The sequence below is a fragment of the Camponotus floridanus genome, unplaced genomic scaffold, assembly GCF_003227725.1.
Source record: "Camponotus floridanus strain SB8 unplaced genomic scaffold, Cflo_v7.5 scaffold35, whole genome shotgun sequence".
Classification (NCBI taxonomy): Eukaryota; Metazoa; Arthropoda; class Insecta; order Hymenoptera; family Formicidae; genus Camponotus; species Camponotus floridanus.
In genome coordinates, this window is record NW_020229492.1 from 120,271 (window position 1) to 144,587 (window position 24,317).

Genomic DNA, 24,317 nt, shown 5'->3' on the forward strand with positions numbered 1-24,317 from the left:
TGGCGAATTGAAAATTATTTATTTTAATTTAATTGAAAGTTAAAATATTGCTTAACCATTATCTATCAGGTCCATTCGGACCCATCTCCGCCAAGTGTCAACCGTCAAAGCATCACTCGGCCTTTGTTTCAGGCAATCCTGGGGAGAAGAGGGAAAGGGATAAAACAAACGACGATTGACGCTTTGACGGTTGACATTCAACAGAGATGGGTCCGAATGGACCCGATATCCATCGAGCGAAGGTCAATTTAGCTCTGTATACAGTCTATACATATCGTATGTCGCAACAGAGAGCCCGTATATCTTCGGATGCTTCAAACCTAATATTATTATAAACCATCAAATTCCTCCCTTTCCCTTTAATTAAATAATTAAAATTTAATTAAATAGTTTAAATTGTAAGCTCCGAAGCTTAATGAGGATCCTTCTCGAGTGACACTGTCATTCTCCGATTCGAAATCGAACGTAAACGAAAATCTTAAAAACGAAATCGCACCTCTTATAGGCACAATCGTGTCTAGGTTAAATAAATATTGTAAAAGGATATAAAATGAGTGATTATCGCAACGAACTTGACAAGAATATACGAGTGTGCGATGTTACAGGATGTATGATATGCACGGCACGCATGTGCGTAGGGATAAGATAGGATACGCATGAATCACTCGTATATCTACGAATTTCGCATTTTTTATCGCAAAAACAGGTTGTCTCGTACAAATAATTATTTGGCACTATCGGTCGCTTTAATTCACGCGACTTTGCTTCGCTATTTTTAATTAAGCTGATACTCGCATACTTCCGCTTTCCGCATCAGGTGATGCCTGAAGAAAATCAAAATTCCTAAGCGTACCTAAAGAAATGGAAACTTTGTCGAATTTTAATTATAAATGATTAAAATTTCTAGAGGAAATAGAGAGAGGAGATCAGAATAATTATATAAAATTGTTTACGGAATATCTGAAAAATATCTGATGAAATTGTTATGCATCAAAAAACCTGATGTGCAAAAAAGCTGCAAGAAAATCTCTCTATACTAAAATTTACATGTTTATTGAGAATATTCATTCAAATTAATAAAAATAATAATTTAATTTAATAAAAATAATTAAATTTAATTTAATAAAAATATATATATATATTTTTAGAAGACTGCGTTGGATCTCATAAAAAATCTCGATGTTTTTGTCACATAAATTAGAAAGCGGTTACAAAAAACACTGAACTCGATTACGTTTAATTCGGGCCACTGATTGCGAATGTACTGTACACAAACTTTGTAACTTTTTTGCAACAGAGGAACAGCGGTTTGCACCAAGTTTAATGATTCTAAAGAGAGTTATATCGCAAGTACAACTAAACAAACAAAAAGAGCTACATTTTGTTATAAAGCTATGGTAATCTCAGCTGCCACGGATTATTACATGCATAGCGTTACTTTTTTACCTCTTTTTTTTTTCGTCTCTGTATTATGTAAATATGCGTTCGAAAAAAAAGGAAAATAAAAAAACGTACAATGATTTGCTATCCTTGTCGTATGAGAAGGAAACTACTCGTTCAATTAACTTTTTCATTCGTCCGCTCTCTCTATTCTCCCTCCGATCTCGTCGGTCTTTCCCATACATGAGTATATTCCCAGGAGCGTGAACCGGCCTGTCGAGCTTCGTTGTGTTTCAATATCTCGTACAAGGCATTCGAATTTCATTCGAATTATAGACCTTTGACCTTTCTCAGGTCTATAATAGTATTCTTCAATCACTGATGAAATTCCTAAAGAGACGATCTTTTTTCTGTGTTTCTGCCGGGCAAATGATAGATTATGACAAAGCAGAAAAATACTATAAAATGTTAGAAAAAATTATTTTCAAAATAATTAATTAATTAACTTTCATAATAATTATTCTTAAATTAAATTGTTCTCAATAACATATTCCAAGTAGTCTCTACATCTTTTTTAGAATATATTTGACATAAAATTGTAAAAAACAGATTTAACTCAAGTAAAAGAAAAATTATGTAACTATATATCTCACACTAGAGAGAGTTTGAAATTTTTATTAATAATTTTAAAAATAATTTTAAATATCATTAATTAATAAACAATTAATTTTAAAAATAAATAATTAATAAAAAATTAATTTTAAAAATAATTATAATAATTGACAATATTACTTGCCGATAACTTGATAAAAGAATAACAATTTAAATATTATTATTCTCAACACGTTATCGTCAAATAAATTTTTATCTTTTTATCTTGATAAATAAGATCAAATCTGTAATACTACGAATACGAATCTTTGATACTATGAATCTATACGTGTGTAGTGATTTTTTTCAAGATAAATTTTCTTATAGAAAAGAGATAAATAAGTCGAGATAAATGAATCTTACACACACACATTTCCTCTAAGAATGTCTGATTAAATCTTCTAAAAATATGAAAAAGATATCTACATCAGAATCATATATTTTGCACAGACGTACACCTTATGACACTTTTACGCGATCAATAATGTTGTCTTAATGATAATTCCGTCTCTCCTTTCCTTGATCCACATTATTTACCGTTATCGACCCTTTAGCACTTATCTTTCTTGTTTGATAAACGGTAGACACACGCGTACACACACACATATATATCGGTGATGCGAGCTGTTGGCCCGAAATTTACATACACGATGTGCGTAATCAGCAGCTAATCGAGGGAGAGTGCCTATTCGCCGAACGGCGTGTTATCGGCAAACATGCGCGCGTGCGACGCAGATATAACCGATCGCAACTTTTCACTCTCGGTTATAGTGCCCGAGACGCCGGTCCCAGGGGCACGAGAAGGAGACAGATCTCGGATTTTTCGCTGATCGCGCGCGCGTTCGCTCGATCGAAGGATCCTAATCGAGATCGCGAGATCGATCATCGACGATGATCGTCCTGGCTCTGATCGTCTCCCTCGCGGTCGCCTCGAGCGACGCGGCCTCGATCGTGTATCGCAACGATGACTCCTCCGGGCCCAAGGATCTCTGTGACAGGTGAGTGAAAGTGTACAAGTTCTTGAACCAGCGAGAGGAGCGAACGCGCGATCGTTCTCGCTTCATTTCGCGATCGAGACTCAAGCTTTACGAATCAAGAGAAGAAGCAACGATTCGATCGTTTTTGCTTCTTTTTAAAAAAAATGTTCGCAAGTTTTTATCCCCTTTAATGCAATATTCAATATCTTTTATATCGAAAGATATTCAAAGAGAAAGTACAAATGCAAAATATATACAAAGCATATATCAATCCTTGCAACTTTTTCTCCTCTCTTGATCTTTGATGAAAAGGAAATCACCGTCTATTGTTCAAATTATTTCAAAGCCACTTTGAGCTTCCAACATCTTTTTGAATGACAAAGCGAATTTACAGGGAGTCGATGTAAATTAATCTTGATGCAGTCTCCTGGGTAACTCTCCGAGTAAGTCTAGTTATTTTAGTGATCCCTCGTTGGTCGCCTTATTGACAGCAGGTGAAACTTTCGCTATTGTCTCCAAGAGATTGTAGCACTTCTTGTTGAAAGAACGCAATGAGAAGGATAACTTCTTGAGCTTCTCGTTCTGCTTCTCTCTAATATGTATCTTTTACTACTTTTGGTTGATCAAACCGATTACTTTCGTTCTTCCTTTTATAGCTTAATGAGAATAATCAAAAAATAGTGATATGATACGATTGGTTAGCGATTGTTATTCGACAATTATAGAATTAATTAATTATACGAGCACATTTGAATTATTATTGAGGAAAACAGAAGTTATGGATCCCACTAGTCTTGCTTAATTATACGATAATGTGATTAATGAAGCATACATTAATGAAACACAGAGAAATTTTATATTTGCTTCTTTCGAAAACAGGCTGTCAGATAACAATATTAATTATTGTAATACATATATTGATGCAGCTTATTTAACTTCCCATAAGGAAATTTATTTTAAATCTGTCATTCCATTCTTATAATCATACTACATTTATTGTTGCATGTTGGATAAAATTGAAAATTATCAACGAGTCATTCCGGAAATTTTTGTGGCCGAACGGCTTATCTGTAGCTCGATAACCAGTCGCTTATATCGTCATTAACTTTGCCAATTTTAGGAATAACAGCTAGAATGCATCGCTAGAATTGTGAATGACAGTTTGAGTGAGTTTCTTCGTATATTGAACGGTTTATCAATCACTTATCGCGATGAGTAAGGACATCGATAATCTGTCATTTCATTAACGTCGATTAATAAATTGCAATTTAATTTAAACTTCTTCTTGAATTTTATCAGTATCAATCAATTAATATAATTATAATAGTAAAAATATTGGAGAAATATTTATAATAAAAATTTATAATAAAAATTTATAATAAAAATGTCGAAAAAATGGTGGTTTTTAAAAATATGCATATATGGTTTTATGAATATGCATAGTCTATAAGTATTTCAATTATGTAATTATACTTCGTGCAGAAAGAAACAAAAGTCACTTGATAAGATCGGTTCTTTATATTTAAAAATTCGATGAAAAAAAGATGTGGATTGTCAGGAACGTCAAGAGTAAACGCGAAACTTTCTGACTTCATGAAAATTTCATCCATACTCTCGTAACCAAAATTTCGTCCACTCGAGAAGGGAAACATGTGAAGTATCCGTTAATGGGATTTTATTTTCCTTGATGAGAAAAACGTTCCGTTTACGAAAAGTATCTCTTTACAGTTTCCGACTCTCGATTCCTTAATTCCGAGTTCTCTCGATTCCTCGTCTCCTTTAATCCATCAAATTCCCATTATGGTACAGCCACGGACAGGAAACGCCCTTCGTTCGATTCATCGGACAGGCCTGAACAAACGATGGGGTTAAGACATATCGACAAGGCTCACTTACTCATACAAATCACTTGAAATGAAAGACAAGCGAATGATTCTAACAGCATCCTTAACAAAAATAAGCCATGTTCGTGACGTAAAAAGTAGAGTATTTTTCTATTTACTTTGGACGATCGTGTCGGATAAATTAAGGATAAAATGCGTCAGTGGATAATCGATTGTAAACTTTTTTAATTAGAGACACTTGCAGAGTAAGGAAGTTACCCAAAGTAAATTGCATGCTGTTTTCATCCCTTGTAATAATCTAGAAAACAGCGAAGAAATGGCGGATCAATATTCGTCATTTATTTTTTCTCCTATATAAAAAAGATATTTAATATATAAAAGAATATTTGAACACATTTTTATTACACGTATTTATGTAAAAATGTATTCAAATGTTCTTTTATATATTAAATATTTTTTTTATATAGGAGAAAAAATAAATAACGAATACTGATCCGCCATTTCTTCTTATATATAATATATAAAAAATGTAGATGTGATTATTTTGAACAAGCTATAAACTATTTTTCTCAGAAGATTAAATATTTTTCTCCTCAAAAGACGTTTTAGGAGAACGGTTTTGACGTCGAAAATCGTCTAGTTCTCCGTTTATATAAGAAGCATTCAATATCATCGAATCTTTTCGCTCAAACATCGAATATGGAGAGAGAGTCTTTGGATGTCAAAAACTGTCGCGAAATTGAAGATTTTGCGAATCTCGAAATTGGAGCGTGTCAACTTTTCGGGATTTTTAGGGTTTGATCTCGTGTGATGGATTTTATTATTTCTCTCTGTTTCTTGTCTCTCTTGATGATCTTTCGATCGAGATATCGGCAAAAGGAAGGCATCATTCTTTCGTGTATCGATGGAGTTTCACGTCGGAACGAAGACGGAGCGTTCATTATGCTTCGACGATTCCGTAGTCGTCATGAAGACAAAAGGCCGCGCGCAACTTCCCGTTCCGCTTTTCAGCTATGCAACTTTCTTAGCTTATTTTATGGCCCGTCGGTTTCAGGAAACAGGAATTTCGCATCGGATCGACGTCAATGTCGACGTGACTGTCGAGGAAAAATAACAGTCTCCGAGTTTCACTTAAAGTTGTCATCTCGCTTAAACTCGGATATATAACTCTCACAGTTGCTAAGACAGGCTCTTGGTCATCGTTGACAAATATATCGATGTTTGATATCTTAAGATAAGATATAGTTGATTGAAAAAGTTTTCTAAACAACGGTAAAAAGGGGCATGTAAGAGTTCTCTAGATCGAACGAGTATCTCTTGTTAGCCACGGATTGTATAATATAAATTTCAAGTTGACTTTCTCCTTTAGGGCGAAAAACTTGGAAAGTATTATTCCGTTAAAAGTTTCTTATTTTCAACATTAGCCGGTCGAAAATAATTTTTGTGATGTGTAATTAAAACTTTTTACTCATACATTTTATTTTTATTAAATTTAATTTATTTATTAAATAAATTAAAGTTAACATTTTGAAATATCTCGGATTTGATTTCAATTTGAAGAAAATTTAATTTTCTAAAATAAAGTAAATATGTGTATCATTCGTCTCTCTCTCTCTCTCTCTCTCTCTCTCTCTCTCTCTCTCTCTCTCTCTCTCTCTCTCTTTCTTTCTCTCTCTCTCTCTTTCTCTCTTGCTATTATCGTATAAAGGAATTAATTTCGAAAATATTAAGATAATATTAAATAGCTAAATATTTCAACGATAATGCCTCTTATGTAATGCATGACTCTTAAATAAGTAAATGCAAATTGTGCGCCTTAATTTCGTTAATTATTTAGCCTTTAATTTACGACCGCAAAGAACATACCGTTCCTTTGTTTAAATATGCAGTCTGCTTGAAAGACAAATAGACAGTACACATAAAAGTTGTTATTTTCAAGAAAATATATAATATGATCCAGAGCATTTTTATTACGAACCTGATATTTTGAAGAAAGAGAATTTCATTATTTATACACTCCTTTGAACTTCAAATTAATCAAACGTCTTCAGTTTTTAATATTGAATCAGTACGTAATTATATTTGTGACAGATTGTCATTTTGAGCTTATTGTCGCGTGACGGTATTTAATTTAATATTAAACTCTGCTATCTCTATTCTCTGAGAGACGCATTTTTTTCAGAAGATTCAATGACTACGCCAGTGTTTTAATACGCGATTGTTAGTACAGTTGCATCAAATACAATTCCACAAAATCTATTAATTTAGCTGTTGCCGGCCTGTCGAACGCACGGCATCACGTACTACAAACATTGTTATGTAGAAACGCGCGTGATTGGATAATCATTTTTATCGAGCCTAATTGACGATGTTTGTTAATTACACTTTCCCATTTTCCCGTTATCCATCTCACGCGATTATATTGATTTGCAGCAAGGTTTATTGCGAGGGGCCTTTGCTGAAAACGGTGCAGCTCGCCGGGATATTTAACGACAGCAAAACCTTCGTGGATCTTTACCAGCTTCACGATCCGGATGTAACTGTAAACAAGTAAGTTGATGTCAGTTGTAGAAAAGGCGAATCGAACAATATAACGAGCTTGATTTTTCTCTTTTCCTCTTTTTCTCCTTTCAGAATCATATAAGATAGAAATTTGTTAAGTACTTTTCTACCTTTTCGCGAGCAATCTTTCTTAATGCATCGGATTTTCTCGCTGAATTTTCTATGGCTGTCGCAAAATAAGTTTCATCTTTTAAAACGTCTTGCGTCGATTTAAGTAATTTATATTTATATATATTTATTTGCCGAAGGATAAAAAGCTGGAGAGAGAAAATAAAAAAGGTGAATATTTAATTCCTCGAAGCATTATATCGATATTCAGAAACGATTTCAATGATTGCACGCGTTTTCCAAATTTGCATTCACACTTTCACGCCAAAATATTGTAATTTAAATTTTCAATAATCATGAAGCTCCATCAGAATACATCAAACATTATGTCTCATGCGTAATCCCTATTATTTAAATAATCCGCTATTATTTTTAATAAAGCAAAACGTAAAGCTTTGAAACGAGGTGGTGCATTTTAATATGTTGGCTGAAAAGAGGAAAAAGGAAAGAGACAAAGCAGTTCCTTTTTGAATAAATTAATATAATATGTTTAGTTTACTTTTCTCTCTTTTAATATTTTTAAAATATTTTTAATAATATAAAATAATATAAAATGAATCTAAACATGATAAGTATTTTTGATAAAAAGTAACATGGAGGAATAAGAAAACAAGCAATAGCTATCCAATAGATAAGATATCAATTTCAAAAAATATTGCGTATTAAATAAAAATTTTAATACGATACAAATAATTAAGTTTTATAGATAATTAGGTTAGTTGATTAATTTTAGTTTAATAACAGATAATTTAATTTTAATTTTTACAAGTTCTTTTCCTCTCTCTTTGCCACTTCTTAGTTTTATGCGAAAGCAATTATTTCTCCTTTTGAGATAAAATATATAAAGCTTTCTTCAGTCATATATTAAAGTCGAAAAATGATTTATTATTGCAGCGAAATAATAGAATCGTTCGAAAATGCCATAGTCTCTCGATATGTTTCCATAATTTCGCGTTCGATCCGGCCATAAATACGTCATTTGGATCGGAAGAGTACGAGGTTGTCGCTTCGTACGATACGTAATCAAATTCCGTGGTCGCTCGTATGAAGGGGATCTTAATCGCGTGACGGCAGCTGAGAGCAAATACGTAGCTTTACTTCACCGACATGCATGATGTATCACGATATATTTGGCAGGCAAATTGAAAATTAAATTCAGCAATATCGATACTTTTTACTCGTACGCCATGAGATGCATGAATTCCCTTCAGGAATTTTTTTATCTCGATTTTTATTCGCGTTTAACAATCAATCTTTATCTTATCGATGTGTTTGAGGATCTCAGCAGAAATTGCGATATAAAATAACATTTGAAGCGAAATGCTCCGTTCGCGATTATCTATATCTTTTTCTGCAACATATTGCGTTTTATAAATGACGTCAGACTTGGCGTCAACTATCGCGTGGAATATTTTACTACGCGTGTGTCAATGAAGATGAGTCAGGGACGATCGTTTCGATTCTTTAATGGACTCGTGCCGCGAGTAAATCTGTCTCGGCCACCCCCGCACACGACTCTCTCCGCGCGATTCATCCGCGTTAAATCGCTTCCCGTGTAGAGATATTTATGGTTTCCGTTTTACGGCATCGCGTATATACATCGTTGTACGTTACGCCCGCTTTCGTTCACCCTTTACGGATTTCTTTTCGCCTTGCGGGATTATGATCTCTCGCATCGAACTTCGTGACTTTTATTCCGATCGCGATAACAGCGACGATAACGAGCGGGTATGTGAGTACGCATATTGGGATTATTTTCCGAGAATCTATAACCGCACACGACATTATCGGATTCGCGGGCAGATTTGTTTCTGCAAATGCGTTACATAATCTGGGTAACCTCGTAAAATATTATATAACAGCTGAATAAATATGAAGGAAGAAATGAGTAGAGATCTGATGAGGTCAGATATTTATGCTTATCACAAAACCGCAGACTTCTATAAATTATAAGAATAATATATAATATATAATATATAATATGTAATAAATAATATACAATATATATAATGTATAATGTATAATATATAATATATAATATGTAATATGTAATATATAATATACATAATATACAAAAATTTGTCGGCTAATAAACCGTATTTGCTAATAAACCAATAAATTAATAAACCAAAACTAATAAACCAATAAACTAATAAACCGTATTTGCAGTGAATTATCAGAAATTTACTATCACATAAATAATTATCATATAAATCATTATCAAGTTTCCCATTACAAGATAACGCGTGTTTGAATGACAAATATCTGTGCCGTTTAGATGATAAATATCGCTTTATCAAACAACGCAAAATGCATTAAAATTAATACTTTAAGGACATGCATTAAAATTAATGCATTAAAATTAATACTTTAAGAACTTTAAGAACAGCTTAAAGGATAATAAGTATAGTGTATTTGTCGAATAAAAAGCTTCTTGGTAATATTGTATTATAAAGAAAGAAAAGAAATAAAATTTCTTCATTTTACTTTTTACGGAAATATTATAAAACTAAATATTTTTTTCTCGTTAAACGAACCTGTAAAGATCCAATAAATTCGAATCAATTCATTCGATTCGAACTGTCCTAGTTTCAATACCTTGATGAAAATAACCAACAACTCGCCTAATCGCTCTGAGGTGGCTACTTACGTCAGCGAGAACTTTGCCATGCAAGATGAACTGGATAACTCAACATTGCCGGATTGGAAGGAGAATCCGGACATCCTGAAAGTCATACAAGATCCGCAGTTTCGTGAGTGGGCGAAACGTTTAAATTATATTTGGAAAACGCTAGCGAGAAAGATAAGGGATGACGTGATGATCAACCCGCAACGACACAGCTTGATTTATGTGAATAACACTTTCGTTATTCCCGGAGGACGATTTAAAGGTGATATCGCGTCTGAGCGACGAGAAATTATCTTTTCGTTTAATTTTAAAGCAAACGCGACGCGGCTTTAATCGATTTTTCTACTCGTTGAATATTCCAGTTAAACGAAATGAATATTTAGCTAATATGGATTTACGTATCTTTAAAAAGCTTCGCTTGTTGCCGTCGAATTTTAATGGAGAATCTTAAAGACGTCTGGCTATGATCTTTTACATTCTTCTCAGATTGCATAAACGAGTCCCTAAAAAGTCTGTATCCTCTGGCGAACTTTGAGAACAGTTACATTCGTAGAGCCTTGACGGCGTACGGTTGACATTTTTGCGACTATTCATTTTTATGTGTTTACTTTGGCAGTAGCAGAAAGTCGTTTACGTATTTTTATGTGTTTGCATTGCCAAGACTCAAGAAGTGATAATAATTTTTATGATATTTGTTATACGCGAATTCTCGTTCTATCTCTTGAATTCTTTCTCTTTGTAAAAGAGAACGCTTATTATAGAGACAATCTCTTTCAGACTGAGAAATGAAGGGACGAATTTATTTTTTCTCTTATGATAAAATTGCTAAAATATAATTCCTGAATTAAAAATTTAATTTTCCAATCGATTATTATAAACATTTCGTTGAGAATAATAAATATGAAGAGAGAGAGAAAGAGTTCAAGCGCATTGAAGGGATGAAATTTTTGCTGCAGAATTTTATTATTGGGACAGCTACTGGATAATCGAGGGACTCTTATTATGCGACATGCCCGTCACTGTTAAAGGAATGATCGAAAATTTCTTCTCCATGGTAGAAAGATTCGGCTTCGTTCCGAACGGCGGTAGAGTTTATTACTTGTCTCGAAGCCAACTGCCCCTGTTGATACCGATGGTACGTATGACGTCTTCAACCTCTTTCGAGTACAAAGCATTTTTCCATCCCTGTCTCCGAATTAGTTGCATTTCGTGGCAATAGCGGGGTTTCTTTGTACGCGATGTCGTTCCGTCTTCCTTTAAACAGTTCCTCGAAGAATTCGCAGTTTCATTTTTGTCTGAAACGCTCTCTTCCAGGTCGAGAAGTATTACGACTATACGAAGGATCGCGAGTTTCTGAAGCAAAATATAGCCATCCTAGAAAAGGAATTCGATTATTGGCAAAACGAGAAGATGGTGACCATAGTGAAGAACGGTATCCCTTACAGGATGGCGCGTTACGTGACAAACAGCAACGGTCCGCGACCGGAGAGTTACAAGTAAGTTTCCCTCTCGACGGGAAACACGATTGTGGATTCCGGTGATCGATGTAACTGTCAAAATTCTCCAAGGAATTTATTTCTGGCGGTTCTCCTCCATTTTACGACCACCATCGCCGAATTTATGGATGCGAGTCCGACTGGATATGGATGGGAATTCGCGCGCGATTTTTCTCCGGAGAAAAATTCGAGGGGCGAAACAGAATCGCGATTTTTTTCTTCCACGTATTGAATTATGTCCGCGTAACGTGTGTAACGTGACGCTCGGTCCGTCGTCATTTTTCCCCGTAAAGGTATCTATATTTCGACGGTTGCATCGATCATCCCCAGGAGCGGGCGCGCCGCTAATTGCGGTGAATATCTAACGAATAAGGACGAACGTGTACGTCCTCTCGTAGGGAGGATTACCAGTTGGTGCAACAATTGCCGGAGCAGGAGCGCGGGGAGATTTACAACGACTTGAAAGCCGCGGCCGAGAGCGGTTGGGATTTCTCTTACAGATGGTGCATACGAATCGACAGGAACGCCAATCTCAGCCTCATCAACGTCTCGACGAGCGATATTATACCCGTTGATTTGAATGCGATATTACAGCGGAACGCTCGGTTGCTCGCCCGTTTTCACGGTATCCTGGGCAATCCTGAGGTAAGCCTTTCGCTGAACTACCCTTCCGTTTCAATAGCTCCGCAAACACGAGGTACCATCAGCGCGAAACACGACACGCCGTATTTATTGCTCTGTCGTTTCCCAAAGCGACGCGATAATATTGTCTGACGAATAAGGGAATATCGGAATATTCTCTCTGATCTTTAATTATGACGTGTAACGATTACAAATGTATCCCTTCCATTTCTCTCGATGATGCATGAAGGGAAACGGAAATAAAACGACTATTATAAATGGTAGGATAATGTAATATTATCGAATTTTGAGAGGAATCGTCTCTTACGCTAGATACGCGGACGTGACGTAATATTATTATCGCCTGGTCTCACGTTGTTATCAGTCGCGTAACATATACCCTGTTGTCGCTATTTCAACCTCCCCGCTTCCCTCCTTCTCATTCCAGAAGGTCTGGCGTTATGCCAAGATCGCCGTGGACTATCAAGCTGCCATCGACAACGTCCTCTGGAACGAAGACGAGGGAATCTGGCTTGATTATGATACGAGGGATAAGGGATCCAGAAATTCATTCTATCCTTCCAATTTGACGCCCTTGTACACAATGAGCTATAATCGAAATAAGAGCCTCGATTACGCCCTCAAGGCTATTTCCTACCTCAAGAGAAACCAGATCGATTCGTACTTTGGTAAGTTTTGCATATATTCAATATTTCACAGAAATGAAATTTCCTACTTTTCCAACGCGCAAAATATACATAATATATTCTTGTTCCTTCCTGTGGAATATTAAAAAGATAATATAATATGTATTATTAATTAATAAATATATAATTATTAATTTAAATTTAAATTTAGATTTAAATTTAATCTTTTCTTTTCGATTTTTTGGATATCAAGTAGTAAATTCTATTTCGATTCTTATATCAATTTTTTGTTTTCGTTCGCAAAATCCGCGAATTTAAAATATTCCCTGCGTCTCAAGATATCTCCAGATTTTGCCCGCTCTTCTCAAGATTTTCCTTGTTCCGCTTAAGTCTACCGTTTAAATCTTTCATTCCTCTCGAGCGCTCTTCATCCTTTTCAAAACAACCAAAATAAAATAAACAAATGGCGCCGAAATGGCAAAAATAAATCGGATAAAAATAACGCGTCGGAAAGACCAAAGGTTTCAACGATCGATATAACGCTCGGTGAATACGGGATATACGAGTTAATCCAACTTCCGGAGATATGTTTCTGTGCGCGAGATCATTTATCTTCTATTTTCTTTTTCGAACTCACTTTTTCAAAGCTTTCTTTTTTTGCCAGTCATCCCCGGAATCTCGGAGTAAACAATAACTTCGTCGATTAACTCTGCTTAAAGAGAAATTGAGGTAGATAGCATCAGTACGAAGCGTATTAAACTGCATTCCGATACCAGATTATGTGTAAATGTTGTACAATATAATACACGGATTGGCGAGAATTTTAGGAATGCTACAGATGGATTATCTCAAGCAAATTGGAATTCTATATAATCATGCGCGTAATACTCATTAAAAATAATTGCGCCAAACTATTCGATAGCGAATCACAATATTCATTACGTCAACTCCAGCTGTAATTTCAACGAGCGGCATGGATACGACGAGTTAGTCCTTAATAGAATATAAAGTGCTAACTGGACGGAATTTAACATGTCCCGTCGTCGAGCTTGCATAGGGTAGCGAGTAGCGCGGGTGCAAATATCTTGCCGTTCTCGATAAATAATTGAAACAGCTGGGGAGAGTTTGGATTTTGTCATCTTACAAGTAATGGCTTTACGCGATTCCAAGTGCATTTGTAAGAACAGCTTTGGCGAGTCAGCGTGTTTGCGAGTGAACCATCATCATTCGTGATAATGACGTAACCGAGAGGTGGAAGGGGAGAGATGTATGCGAGGGAGATGTTAGGCGGGGCACGTGAAATATCGCGATCTATCAATGATCGACTCGTAATCGGAAAAATTGGATGGATCCTAGGAAATATTCTCGATTGGATTTATACTGGCTGTCAGTGACAGTGATTCGTCCTGGGAGCATTTTCTCGCGAATAAATGCCGCTGTTGCTCCTCGTCTCCGAGATATTGGCAATTAACTAAAATATTTTCCAATTATTTTCAACGCGATACTTTTAGTTTCTCAGATAATATAATTTTTCCCCTTAAACTTGGGTGCGTACAGCTTGAAAAGTAGAATTTAGAAATGTTCCTTTTAAAAGAAGAAATAAAATTGAAGGTAAAATAAAAAATTTTTTATGAGAAAAAACTTTTTAATTTAAAGTTAATTTTGTAAAGAATCTCATTACGTCTTGTAATTTTTCATTTTCAATAATAAAAAGGAGCGATCGATTATACTTTCTCCAAGTATCGAGCAGTAGCGTTAAGATTAATTGCGGGTCGACCAAATTTTTATTATTATTAAAGAAACATTTTTATTATTAAAGAAACATCGATTTCATATTGATCAAAGGACTCGCAAGAAATATAGATGAAAGGAATTCCGATAAATTGGAATACTTTTTCCTCTCCTTTTCTCTGTGGAGCATATTTAATATGATTCGTCATGAATGTTTTAATCCCACGATACACGATATTCTGAGTTAGTTTTTACTTATTCGATTACTGACGGATTGAGCTGTAATTGGTTCAATAATTCAATAAAAAATTATGTTTTCTACGCGAGTTCAGATATCGCAATTTTAGAAATGAGAGGTATTTAAATTATAGAAGAAGGTATCGAAATTTAACAGTCATTGTTAAAGGATCAAGATATCGTCACATTTCGTGTAGCGATTCTCCCCTGGAATCGATTGTCTCGAGTCAGAAAGCGATATCGAGCTCTCTCCGACACAATAAGACACAATAAGAAACTTGGCTTGCTTTTCGTTGCAGGTGGCACGCCAAGTTCCGTGAACTACACCGGCGAACAATGGGACTTCCCTAACGCTTGGCCGCCTTTGCAGTCCTTTTTGATTCTGGGTCTCTACCGAACCGGGGTGAAGGAAGCGGTGAATATGGCCGAGACTCTGGCTGGCAGATGGCTGAGATCGAATTATATTGGCTACGACGAATATGGCAAAATGTTTGAGAAGGTGAGTCTCTCTTTCTTGCGTTAGGCGAGGACCCTATTCGTTTGCAAACCGCTTCGCTGACCGGAAAAGTAACAGATTAAGGGCAGACGTTTCCTGCTGACAAGCTGCGGCAGATGTTTCCACACACACAGATACTAATGGATGTCAGAATTATTTCCAGAGTCCCCTAAGGGAATAGTAGATTCCACCGATATAGTTCAAATTAATTTCCTCAAGAAGGACAATTTGTATGATAATGAAGTTTTATCGCAAAAATATATAAATGTAACACTTTTATTTCGCGATCTAATGAGCCAATATTTCCCTCTCGAATTTAAAGGGAGTAATTAATTTGGTGTTATTTTAATTTCAATTAATTTCTTCTCGTAATGTATTTTTTTGGCTTTTTTATTACTATTTCTTATTGACAACCAAATATAGATGCACTTTGCTGATATCAAATTAAAAAAGTGCAACTATGTCATTACTAATTAATATCTATCGGAGCAAACATTTTCAGTTCCGGAATTGACGCAGACGTGTCTTCTCGTATTCCTTTTTGATATGGAAACTCGACGAAATACGTATTATGTTTCGGAAAATGTTCTCGAATTTCGACTACAGGAAGAGATAGTTGACCATCTAATGCGCATAAGGGTGATCTCCCTTATATATATATATATATATATATATATATATACACACGGTGTTTCTAAATTCGCGATAAATAAATATTTTAATAAAAATTTAAAGATCACGATTTTTAATAAAATTTTTGAATATCTTCACAATAATTTCATCGATATCAAAAGCATTCTATTCAAGTAAGCATCTTTACTATTAGCCATTTTACTATCTCTGAACACCCTAAACTCTTCAAACCTGTCATTCGTGATCTTTAAACTTTTCCCTTTTGAAAACTATTATAGCCTCGACAGTTTCGTATTAGAATTTTCGTCTTAAAATGTTACACAGAATTTGTCATTAAAATATTTATCGCGAATTTTGGGGCACCCTATATATATGTTCTTGTCATTCCACGTTGTCCTGCTGGAACGTGGAAGGAAAGAGGGAAAGGAAAAAGAGAGGGAGATGACTCGAAAGCCTTCGGGAAATACGTCTGGTGTACTGCTCGCTCTAATCTGTCTTGTTTTGTTTCACCACCCCTCGGAGAGGAGAGGATTCAAGACGCTCGTGCGGAAACGTTGCGATTAGGAGCACGGTACATTGAGAGAAAATATGTTATGTACATTATCCGCCTCTTGCTCTTCTTCCGGTTCTCTCTCTCCCCAGAAGGGAAAAAAATATTGTCGGTGCGCTCATGCATATTGAGGAGGCCGTATACGTAATGGCCGGAATAAAGCGGGAAAAATCTTTCTTTTTCTCTCTTTGAATTATATTCTGCTCTTCAGCGCATGCATTTGTACGTGTAAATATGTTTACCTTGTTATTGAAATCCTTTGTTAATTATTCACATACACAATATATTTTATTATAACACGAAAAAAGCCGGAATTATCACGAATTTAATTTTCATATCCATTGTAATTTTTATCATAATTACTTTTAACATTTTATCAAATTACCAAACGTTGCAATTATTACATAGAGATGTTGCAATATCTGAAAATATAAATTTCGATGTGTATTTTTCAAAATGTTTTAATTGTGCTGTTCAAATACTTAAAAATTTTCTCTTTTCGAGAGTTTATATAAAATAAAATTATGTTCGATATTTTTGCTAGTATTTTAACAAAAATCGACTATTTCGTGTTTATTTTTAACGAATATAACAACAGTTAAAAACAGCTATAAATATACTCATATGTGCATGTGTGTGTGTGTGAGAGAAAGAGAGAGAGAGAAAGAAACGTTAAATATTAATATTAATAATCTAGCGTTGGAATTAGTAAAGTTATTTTAATGGGCAAGTTTAAATTAATGTAATAATTATGAACAATGTGGTCAGCAAGAGAGAATGGAACGGCGACGACGAAATGTAGGGTGTGCCTGGCAACTTTGCGCGAATCACGTCGCGTTGATATCGTAGTATCAGAGCTCTGCAGAAAAAATAGTCAGTCCATCTCGATGAACAAACATAGTCGATCGATTCAATCAAGGCTTCTTTTGTTCGCCTTGTTCTGAAAATGAAAAGGGGAAGACACCCAAGTCTCTCAGGATCTACATTCCTCTCCAAGGGACAAGACAATTTTTTTCGCATTGACAAATTGAAATTATATTCTCGCGCGCATTATTTTCCAATACGATTTTCGAGCTTAATTCTTCGAGAGGATACAACATTTATTTATTTTTAACGACACGATTACGTCAATTCATAAAGTTTAATCCACGGATGTGATACGTTTCTCGATTGTGTGTACGTTGAAACTAAATTTCCGGATGAAGTTGCCGCAAGCACATTGGATTATTTTGCCGGGAGCGAGAATATCATCTATGTTCTATCTCGTTTTTTTTATAATGCCCAAATGAACTCGGAATAAACTAACTTTTTTTCGCGTTCGACAAGAGTATAAGCTTATAAAGCACATGCGCGTATTCTTCAGTTGGAGGTGAATTAATAAATAATTTTTCCAAGTTTAATGCGACACATACATACGTATCTAGTGTATGGAGGTTACTTTCATCGTAAGAGCTTTAGATTAGATCGCACGGCCATTTACTAATGAAGGAGAAGCTAAAAGGAAAAGTACTCGTGGCACGTTTTTCAAACTTGTTCCATCGAGCGTGAATGATGGCATGCAAAGAAATTCACTTATTCCGAGGCACGCTGGAAATTACATCTCTCTCCTCTTCCTCCTCCTCCTCGTCTCTAATTTCATAATTTAATATGCTTGACTGGCTTGGAATATTAATTATTAAGTTTACACGCATTAAAGCACCATGTTTTTTGCGTTCGAATAAGCCGGAACAATTTATTTCAATTAATTTCTGACTTGTGTCGTCGCGAAATAGGCTGTTTTATTACGAATGTACGGGGTGTCATACAAATGTATCTCATAACAAAGTAGAAAAAGATGAAATTCTAGTTGACAAAGAGGAGCAAAATTAAACGAATATTTAATTTTCAAAAATTGCCAAAGTTGTACAAAAAATATATTGTTTAATCAATTTTTTGATGAAAAATCGTCTCTACAAATTGAATGACACAATCTGTAATTATAACGTTTGAGACACTCTGTACACATTAGTTTTTCGCAATCTACCATTCACATTTATCAAGTATTCCTCCTCTTTCAAAGTACGCTTTGCAACGAGATTGTCTGCAAGAGAAAAAGTATACGTGCGCCTGTATGTGTGAGTTTCAAGTTGAGTAATAGATTTTTTATTGCACACTTCCATTTGTATTCAAGAAGACGTACAATAAAGAAAATGCAGAAACAAGTGTCACGTAGATGCTGTAGAAAGAATCAATCTTTCTCGAAAGATTATATTTCGCGCTTAAATATTTATGCTAATTTATTTTTTTTTTTGTATAACATCCTTCGATAGAGAAGCGGCTGTTTTATCATTCCAGTCAAATGTTACAAACGAATAAATGTCACACATCTATTTTCCGTTTTACGAAAGAATGATTTCGTTCTACGCATTCGAGTAAAGGGAATATATCAAAGTCGCATAACGCGACTAGTCACAATTGTAGATACACATACACGTGCACGTTAACGCATTCGGGCATTTCTTTAACTCGGTAAACCCGGCATCGATATGAATTTATATCAACATGAATGCATCGACGATGCACTGACATCGCCGTTTATCACGATTTGTTATTCGTTTATCAACCGATGCTTTTAACAAAAAAAGTATGTATAAAATATATATAAAATGCGCAATGTTAGTTTTAGCTCATTTGCGTAGTTTGCAAAAAATTTTCAAATATATTTTAAAAAGAAGATAATGCGCGATTTAAAAATCATGAAAATCAAAAATATTCATCGAAACAATATATTTATAACAAATTGCTCGTCTTATATGTGTCAACAAAAGATTTGCAAGTATAAATATGTCAGAAAATACATATCAAAAAGAATTTGCAAGTATAAATATTCTAATACATATCAAAAAGAATTTGCAAGTATAAATATTTTTTTTTCTGTTTCTAAAATTTCTATTTTTTCTTTTAAATAATTTATTCTTTTTTAATAGTAATTATATTAATAATTGATAATAATTGATTTTATTAATAATTGATTTTTTAACTTTATATTGCGATTTTTGTGAAATAGGCGAGATGTGTATCAATGTAAAAGCTACACAGAAAAAAAGTGTCAAATCAAAACTTATATACTTAAACTAATGCGTTCATTGTTTCGTATATACGCAACAATTTATAATCTTCGTAGAAGAATTTAATAATTTTAAATTTCAATAATATTATAGTCTTATTTTAATATTGTAATTGTCACTTTAAAAATATATAATTATTTAATTCTACTTTAAGAAAATTATAATCTTTGATTTAAAAATGTTATTTTCTATCTAACATTATTTCTTTTCCATTCAAAAAAATTAAATCTTAAATCATAAGAATATATTTTTCTTGATTGAACCATATAAAATGACTTCATTCAAGTAAGCAATTATTCATGCAATTATATTTTTTTTTATTAACGCAATATAATCTCATTTCAAGATTTCCATGTTAAAACTAAATATATTTTCAAAACAAGAATGTTCTTTTTTTCTGTGTATAGGAATCGTTTTCCGGCATTTTGCAAGACGCGCACTAGATAAGGGGGCGGGATAGTAACAATTTAAAAATTCGCATCGTTGCGAACAAAGGGAGGAGTACGCTATATACCAGAGTATAATAACCTGTTATTGTCTCGTTCGGCCGTTCCGATCGTACGAAGAGAAGCGATGGAATAACGAAGAGCATTTCATCCCCTATTCCCTCCCCCGCGTCCGATTTATATCCTATCGCTTCCAGGTCGGAAATTGTTATAACAACGTCAACCGTGCGCCTTCGACGGGAGGCAGTCGCGATGATTTATCATCGATATGACGTTAATGAAAATAAATACGTCGATACGCTTCTCCTATTCGCGTCTCGCTATCGGTCTATTAAAATCTCTCGTTATGACATTCCAAATCTGTCGAAACTGATTTTCCCTCGAGTGGAAAATACGTAAAAATGCCAACGCTAGATATTCGCTATTAAAATTAAACGTAAGATCTCATATCTCGTTATCTGTCTGCGATATTTCAATTTCGCGCGACGATTCGAGAGCCTTAATTGGTTTTAGCTAGAAAACTGGTGCACCATTTCTCGTTGAAAATTAGAAGAAATTCTCTTCGAGTAAAAGAAAATGGTAGGAAATAATGATGTAAGATAACAACCCTTGTATAATTTAAATAAATTGCCTTTTGCACTTTTCTGTTCTCGAGAATTAAAGAGGGAAATTGCAGCGCAAAATAATTCGTACACTCTTGTGCGATCATTCGCGCGGATTAAAATGTACACGGGTAGCCGTTTAACTAACTGACGAAAGTTCATCCAAGTCCTCTCGATCGGACGAAATTAGATTTCCGCGCAGGGCAAGCATTCCCCATCGAGGAATTAACTCACCGCCGAGGGTGGGAACCGCGGCGACGATCTAAAGCGCGCCTTGATTACTTTCGACGCGACTTTGTTTGTGAGTCAAAGGTCGGGGGAGATGTAATTAGCCTTTTAATTTCAGTACAACGCGATACATCCAGGCGAGGGTGGCGGCGGTGGCGAGTACGGGGTTCAGGAAGGCTTCGGATGGACCAACGGCATCGTCTTCGAATTCCTCCGACTCTTCCCGGACACCAGTTCCTCGGAAAAGTACGACAACGACATTGATAGATAATGCACGTGGGCAGATAAGTAGCAAATTGATCGTAGAAGAGAACGTTAGCGCTTTTTATTTGTAACAATAAACGCTACGAAAAGAAATCGACACGGATCTGTCAAAAATTGCCGTGTTAATTTCTTTTTCAAATCGAACTCTCAGTCTTTCAAAATCGAGGATTGATCGTATTTTCTTTTTAGAATAACGTATTAATGCGTTAGTTTCCCCGATAGAATGTAATTTATATCTATCGAAATTTTTATCTATCCCTTTTGATCAATCTTCCACAATGTTGTTGAAGATATTAATTAGTTTTTAATTCTCGAGATATTTAAACAAGGTTTGTACAAATTCCTGAAAAGTAGAACAATATTTTACAGAAATCAATTGTGAGAGACGACACGATATTTCGGAGCGAAACTTAATATTGATTTTTGCAAAAGCAATTATATCAACTCCCGGAGAGATTGTCTCCCGAAACTTTATTTTTAAATTATTAATAAACGTAAAATTTATCGAAAAAATACGTAGAACGTACGCTTAAATAAGTTTAGTTAATATCAAATAATTATTTTAAATGTTTAACGAGATAAGTATAGATAAAGCGAAGCATCTTGTAACGAATCTAGTCCACAAGGGAAACCTTGCAAGGGCAGCGCGAAGATACCCACCGTGCTTTCAGTTTTTAAATTACGCAAGTCCGCACAATCGCAGGACGCGAATTGATATGCGAGGGAGATGCGGCCGACGAGAGTAAAAATTTTTTTTTGCAATTTCTATCTCATTGCCAGAGATGTAATGCATAGAATATATTAAGTTATAGAAGCGGAAATGTCGAATGTCTGCGTGATCGTGAACCACTTGTAACGCGATATTGAATTAACGCGAGAGCCGAGGCTCTCCCTCTCTCCCCCACCCACCCTTTCTCCGTCCGTTCAATATCGTTGCACCTCGAGTTGCGAATTGTTAATTTATCCCCTTTATTGCTCATATGCTGTTCGGAAAATTCTTTTCCGGAAAGTTGTGCTCTTGTCTCACGCAGACATTCGATTTACGGTACGTGATTGAAATTCTTGAAACTATAAAACTCCCACCGCTTCAAAAGTTACTACTCTTTCACGACAAGAGAACAAGAGAGAGAATAAGGAGATCTCTTTATTATATCATATTTTATCGCACGTTGATCTATCTAACCATGTATTGTATGAATAAATATAAACGTCGTACATATGATTGTATTCCGCACGAACAAATATCTTTATCCTTATCTCAATACATGTGTATTTCCGGCAAAAAAATGATAATTTCGATTATATACGATAACGCCAAAAATTTCGGATTTAATAACATTAATTACACAATTATCTACACTGAGAAAAAAATCTTGCATTAATTAGAATTCTGGTAGATTCAACCAGTATGTCTGTTGGAAAATGGACGAACCAGAATTCTTGTAGGAATTACCAGATGAATCTGATTAATTTCTTCCTGTTAAATTTACCAAATTTTCTGGTTAATAATACTAAACTTGTTAGCACCAAGTCGTCTAAAATTTTTTCCATCTAATCTCAAAAGTCTGTTTAATATTCTGAATTCCAAATTCCATGATTATTGCATAAATTTAATCCAGATTATTGAATAAATTATTTTCAATTCAATTCGTTAGAAATTTAACTGATAAACAGTGATACAAGATGAGGATGCAGCTCAAACACACGTTCTAGTTATAAAAAATCGAGTCTTATCATGATAACTAGAAATTCTTGTTTGATTTAATCAAAATGCCTTCAATCATATACGTCTTATGATACAATCAAATGATTTTTCTCAGTGTATGATTGCACCAAATTTCGAATTTTATTACGTATGATTATGTATAATCTTACATAATTACATCGATTCATTTTTTCCAGTCGGAAAATTGCCTGTACAATTTTTATTCATCCGAAAGTTATATCATTCCTTTTCATAATATTTGTACGATAATTGTTGCTACTAGGAAGTTAAGAACTCGACTTTGTGTGCGCGAAAAAAAAAAAAGAAGACCGATTTGCACATTAACGTAATTGATTCTCTGATCCGGGAATCGATCTTGTTGGGTCAGCCGAGAAAACAACAATAACAGAGCAGCGTCCTTTCACCGCCCGCTTATTTTGCGACTTGTATGTTTACGACCCCTAGGCCGGCCTTCCCCATAGCCTGCAGTACTTTCATTCTAGCTACCTTTAACGCTCGGCGCTCGTAAAACGCGACGACGTCATCTCCGCGCGTCATCCCTATCCTGACATCCGGATGGCTCGCATATAATCGTGTCGCTTTACGCGCGCGATACGTCTAGATTAAAACTCAGCCGCCCTTAAAAGCCGGTCTTTCGATTTTACGTCGCGTGTTATTGGATCATTATCAACGCATCTCCGGCGGCATTATCGCATTAACCCGCACGGATGAGAGGCCACGGATGTAACAACCCTGATGCACATGTCACATTCCATGCACTTTGATGTATCGCTCTCCGATACTCGAGGATTTGTCACGAAACATTGAAAATTAGAAAGCTTCGACGTTTATTATTTTTCGCGCAGCTCGTCAACTTCCCGCGTCGTTAATCTCCTTGAATTAATATTCGTTAAAGCAATATCGTAGATTTCTTTTTTTTTTTCATGTTACCTCTATCGATGATAATAATATCGTACAATTTCGCGATTAATCCGAGTTTATCGTGTTTCGAGTTTGCAACATTTATTGCAAATATCAACATGCCTGTTTACACGTGATTCGCTTTATATTTACAACATATATTTACCCTGTAACACGCACGATTGGATGTATTAGCGTGTAATTCTTGGCTCGCCCGGCTTTCCCGAGAGGTAAAGTGTAACGCACTCACCATCCCGCTCGAGATTTCATCTCGAACGCAATATTCAGCGATATATAAAACGGCTGCTTCGGTCAGCTATAATCGCGCGAAAAATCGAGGACTACCACCGACAGCTTTTCCATCAAGATACCGACGTATTTCGACGTAAACGACGTTGCAATCCTCTTTCGAAAAATCGTTGTCTATTTTTTCGCTACGCAATCATACCTATGCGCGAAACTTCATCCGGAATCACCTGCGA

The 24,317-nt window shown here is 35.1% G+C and overlaps 1 protein-coding gene across 1 annotated transcript; it reads left to right on the plus strand.

Annotated features, from left to right (window-relative positions):
- Window positions 1-2,775: 2,775 nt before the first annotated feature.
- LOC105248544 (trehalase) lies at window positions 2,776-22,436 on the plus strand. Its single transcript, XM_011253386.3, has 9 exons — window positions 2,776-3,029; window positions 7,286-7,402; window positions 10,112-10,413; window positions 11,108-11,286; window positions 11,466-11,647; window positions 12,046-12,292; window positions 12,717-12,957; window positions 15,183-15,382; window positions 21,064-22,436. Exons 1-9 carry the CDS (start codon window positions 2,923-2,925, stop codon window positions 21,214-21,216), a joined length of 1,728 nt encoding a protein of 575 aa, XP_011251688.1. The 5' UTR covers window positions 2,776-2,922; the 3' UTR covers window positions 21,217-22,436.
- Window positions 22,437-24,317: the final 1,881 nt, after the last annotated feature.

Bases quoted from the DNA above. Each gene is read 5' to 3' on its own strand.
- LOC105248544 (XM_011253386.3), top strand. From the start codon at position 2,923: ATGATCGTCCTGGCTCTGATCGTCTCCCTCGCGGTCGCCTCGAGCGAC. The intron at 7,403-10,111 runs GTAAGTTGATGT...GAACTGTCCTAG, and splicing joins CCGGATGTAACTGTAAACAA to TTTCAATACCTTGATGAAAA. The intron at 12,958-15,182 runs GTAAGTTTTGCA...TTTTCGTTGCAG, and splicing joins CCAGATCGATTCGTACTTTG to GTGGCACGCCAAGTTCCGTG.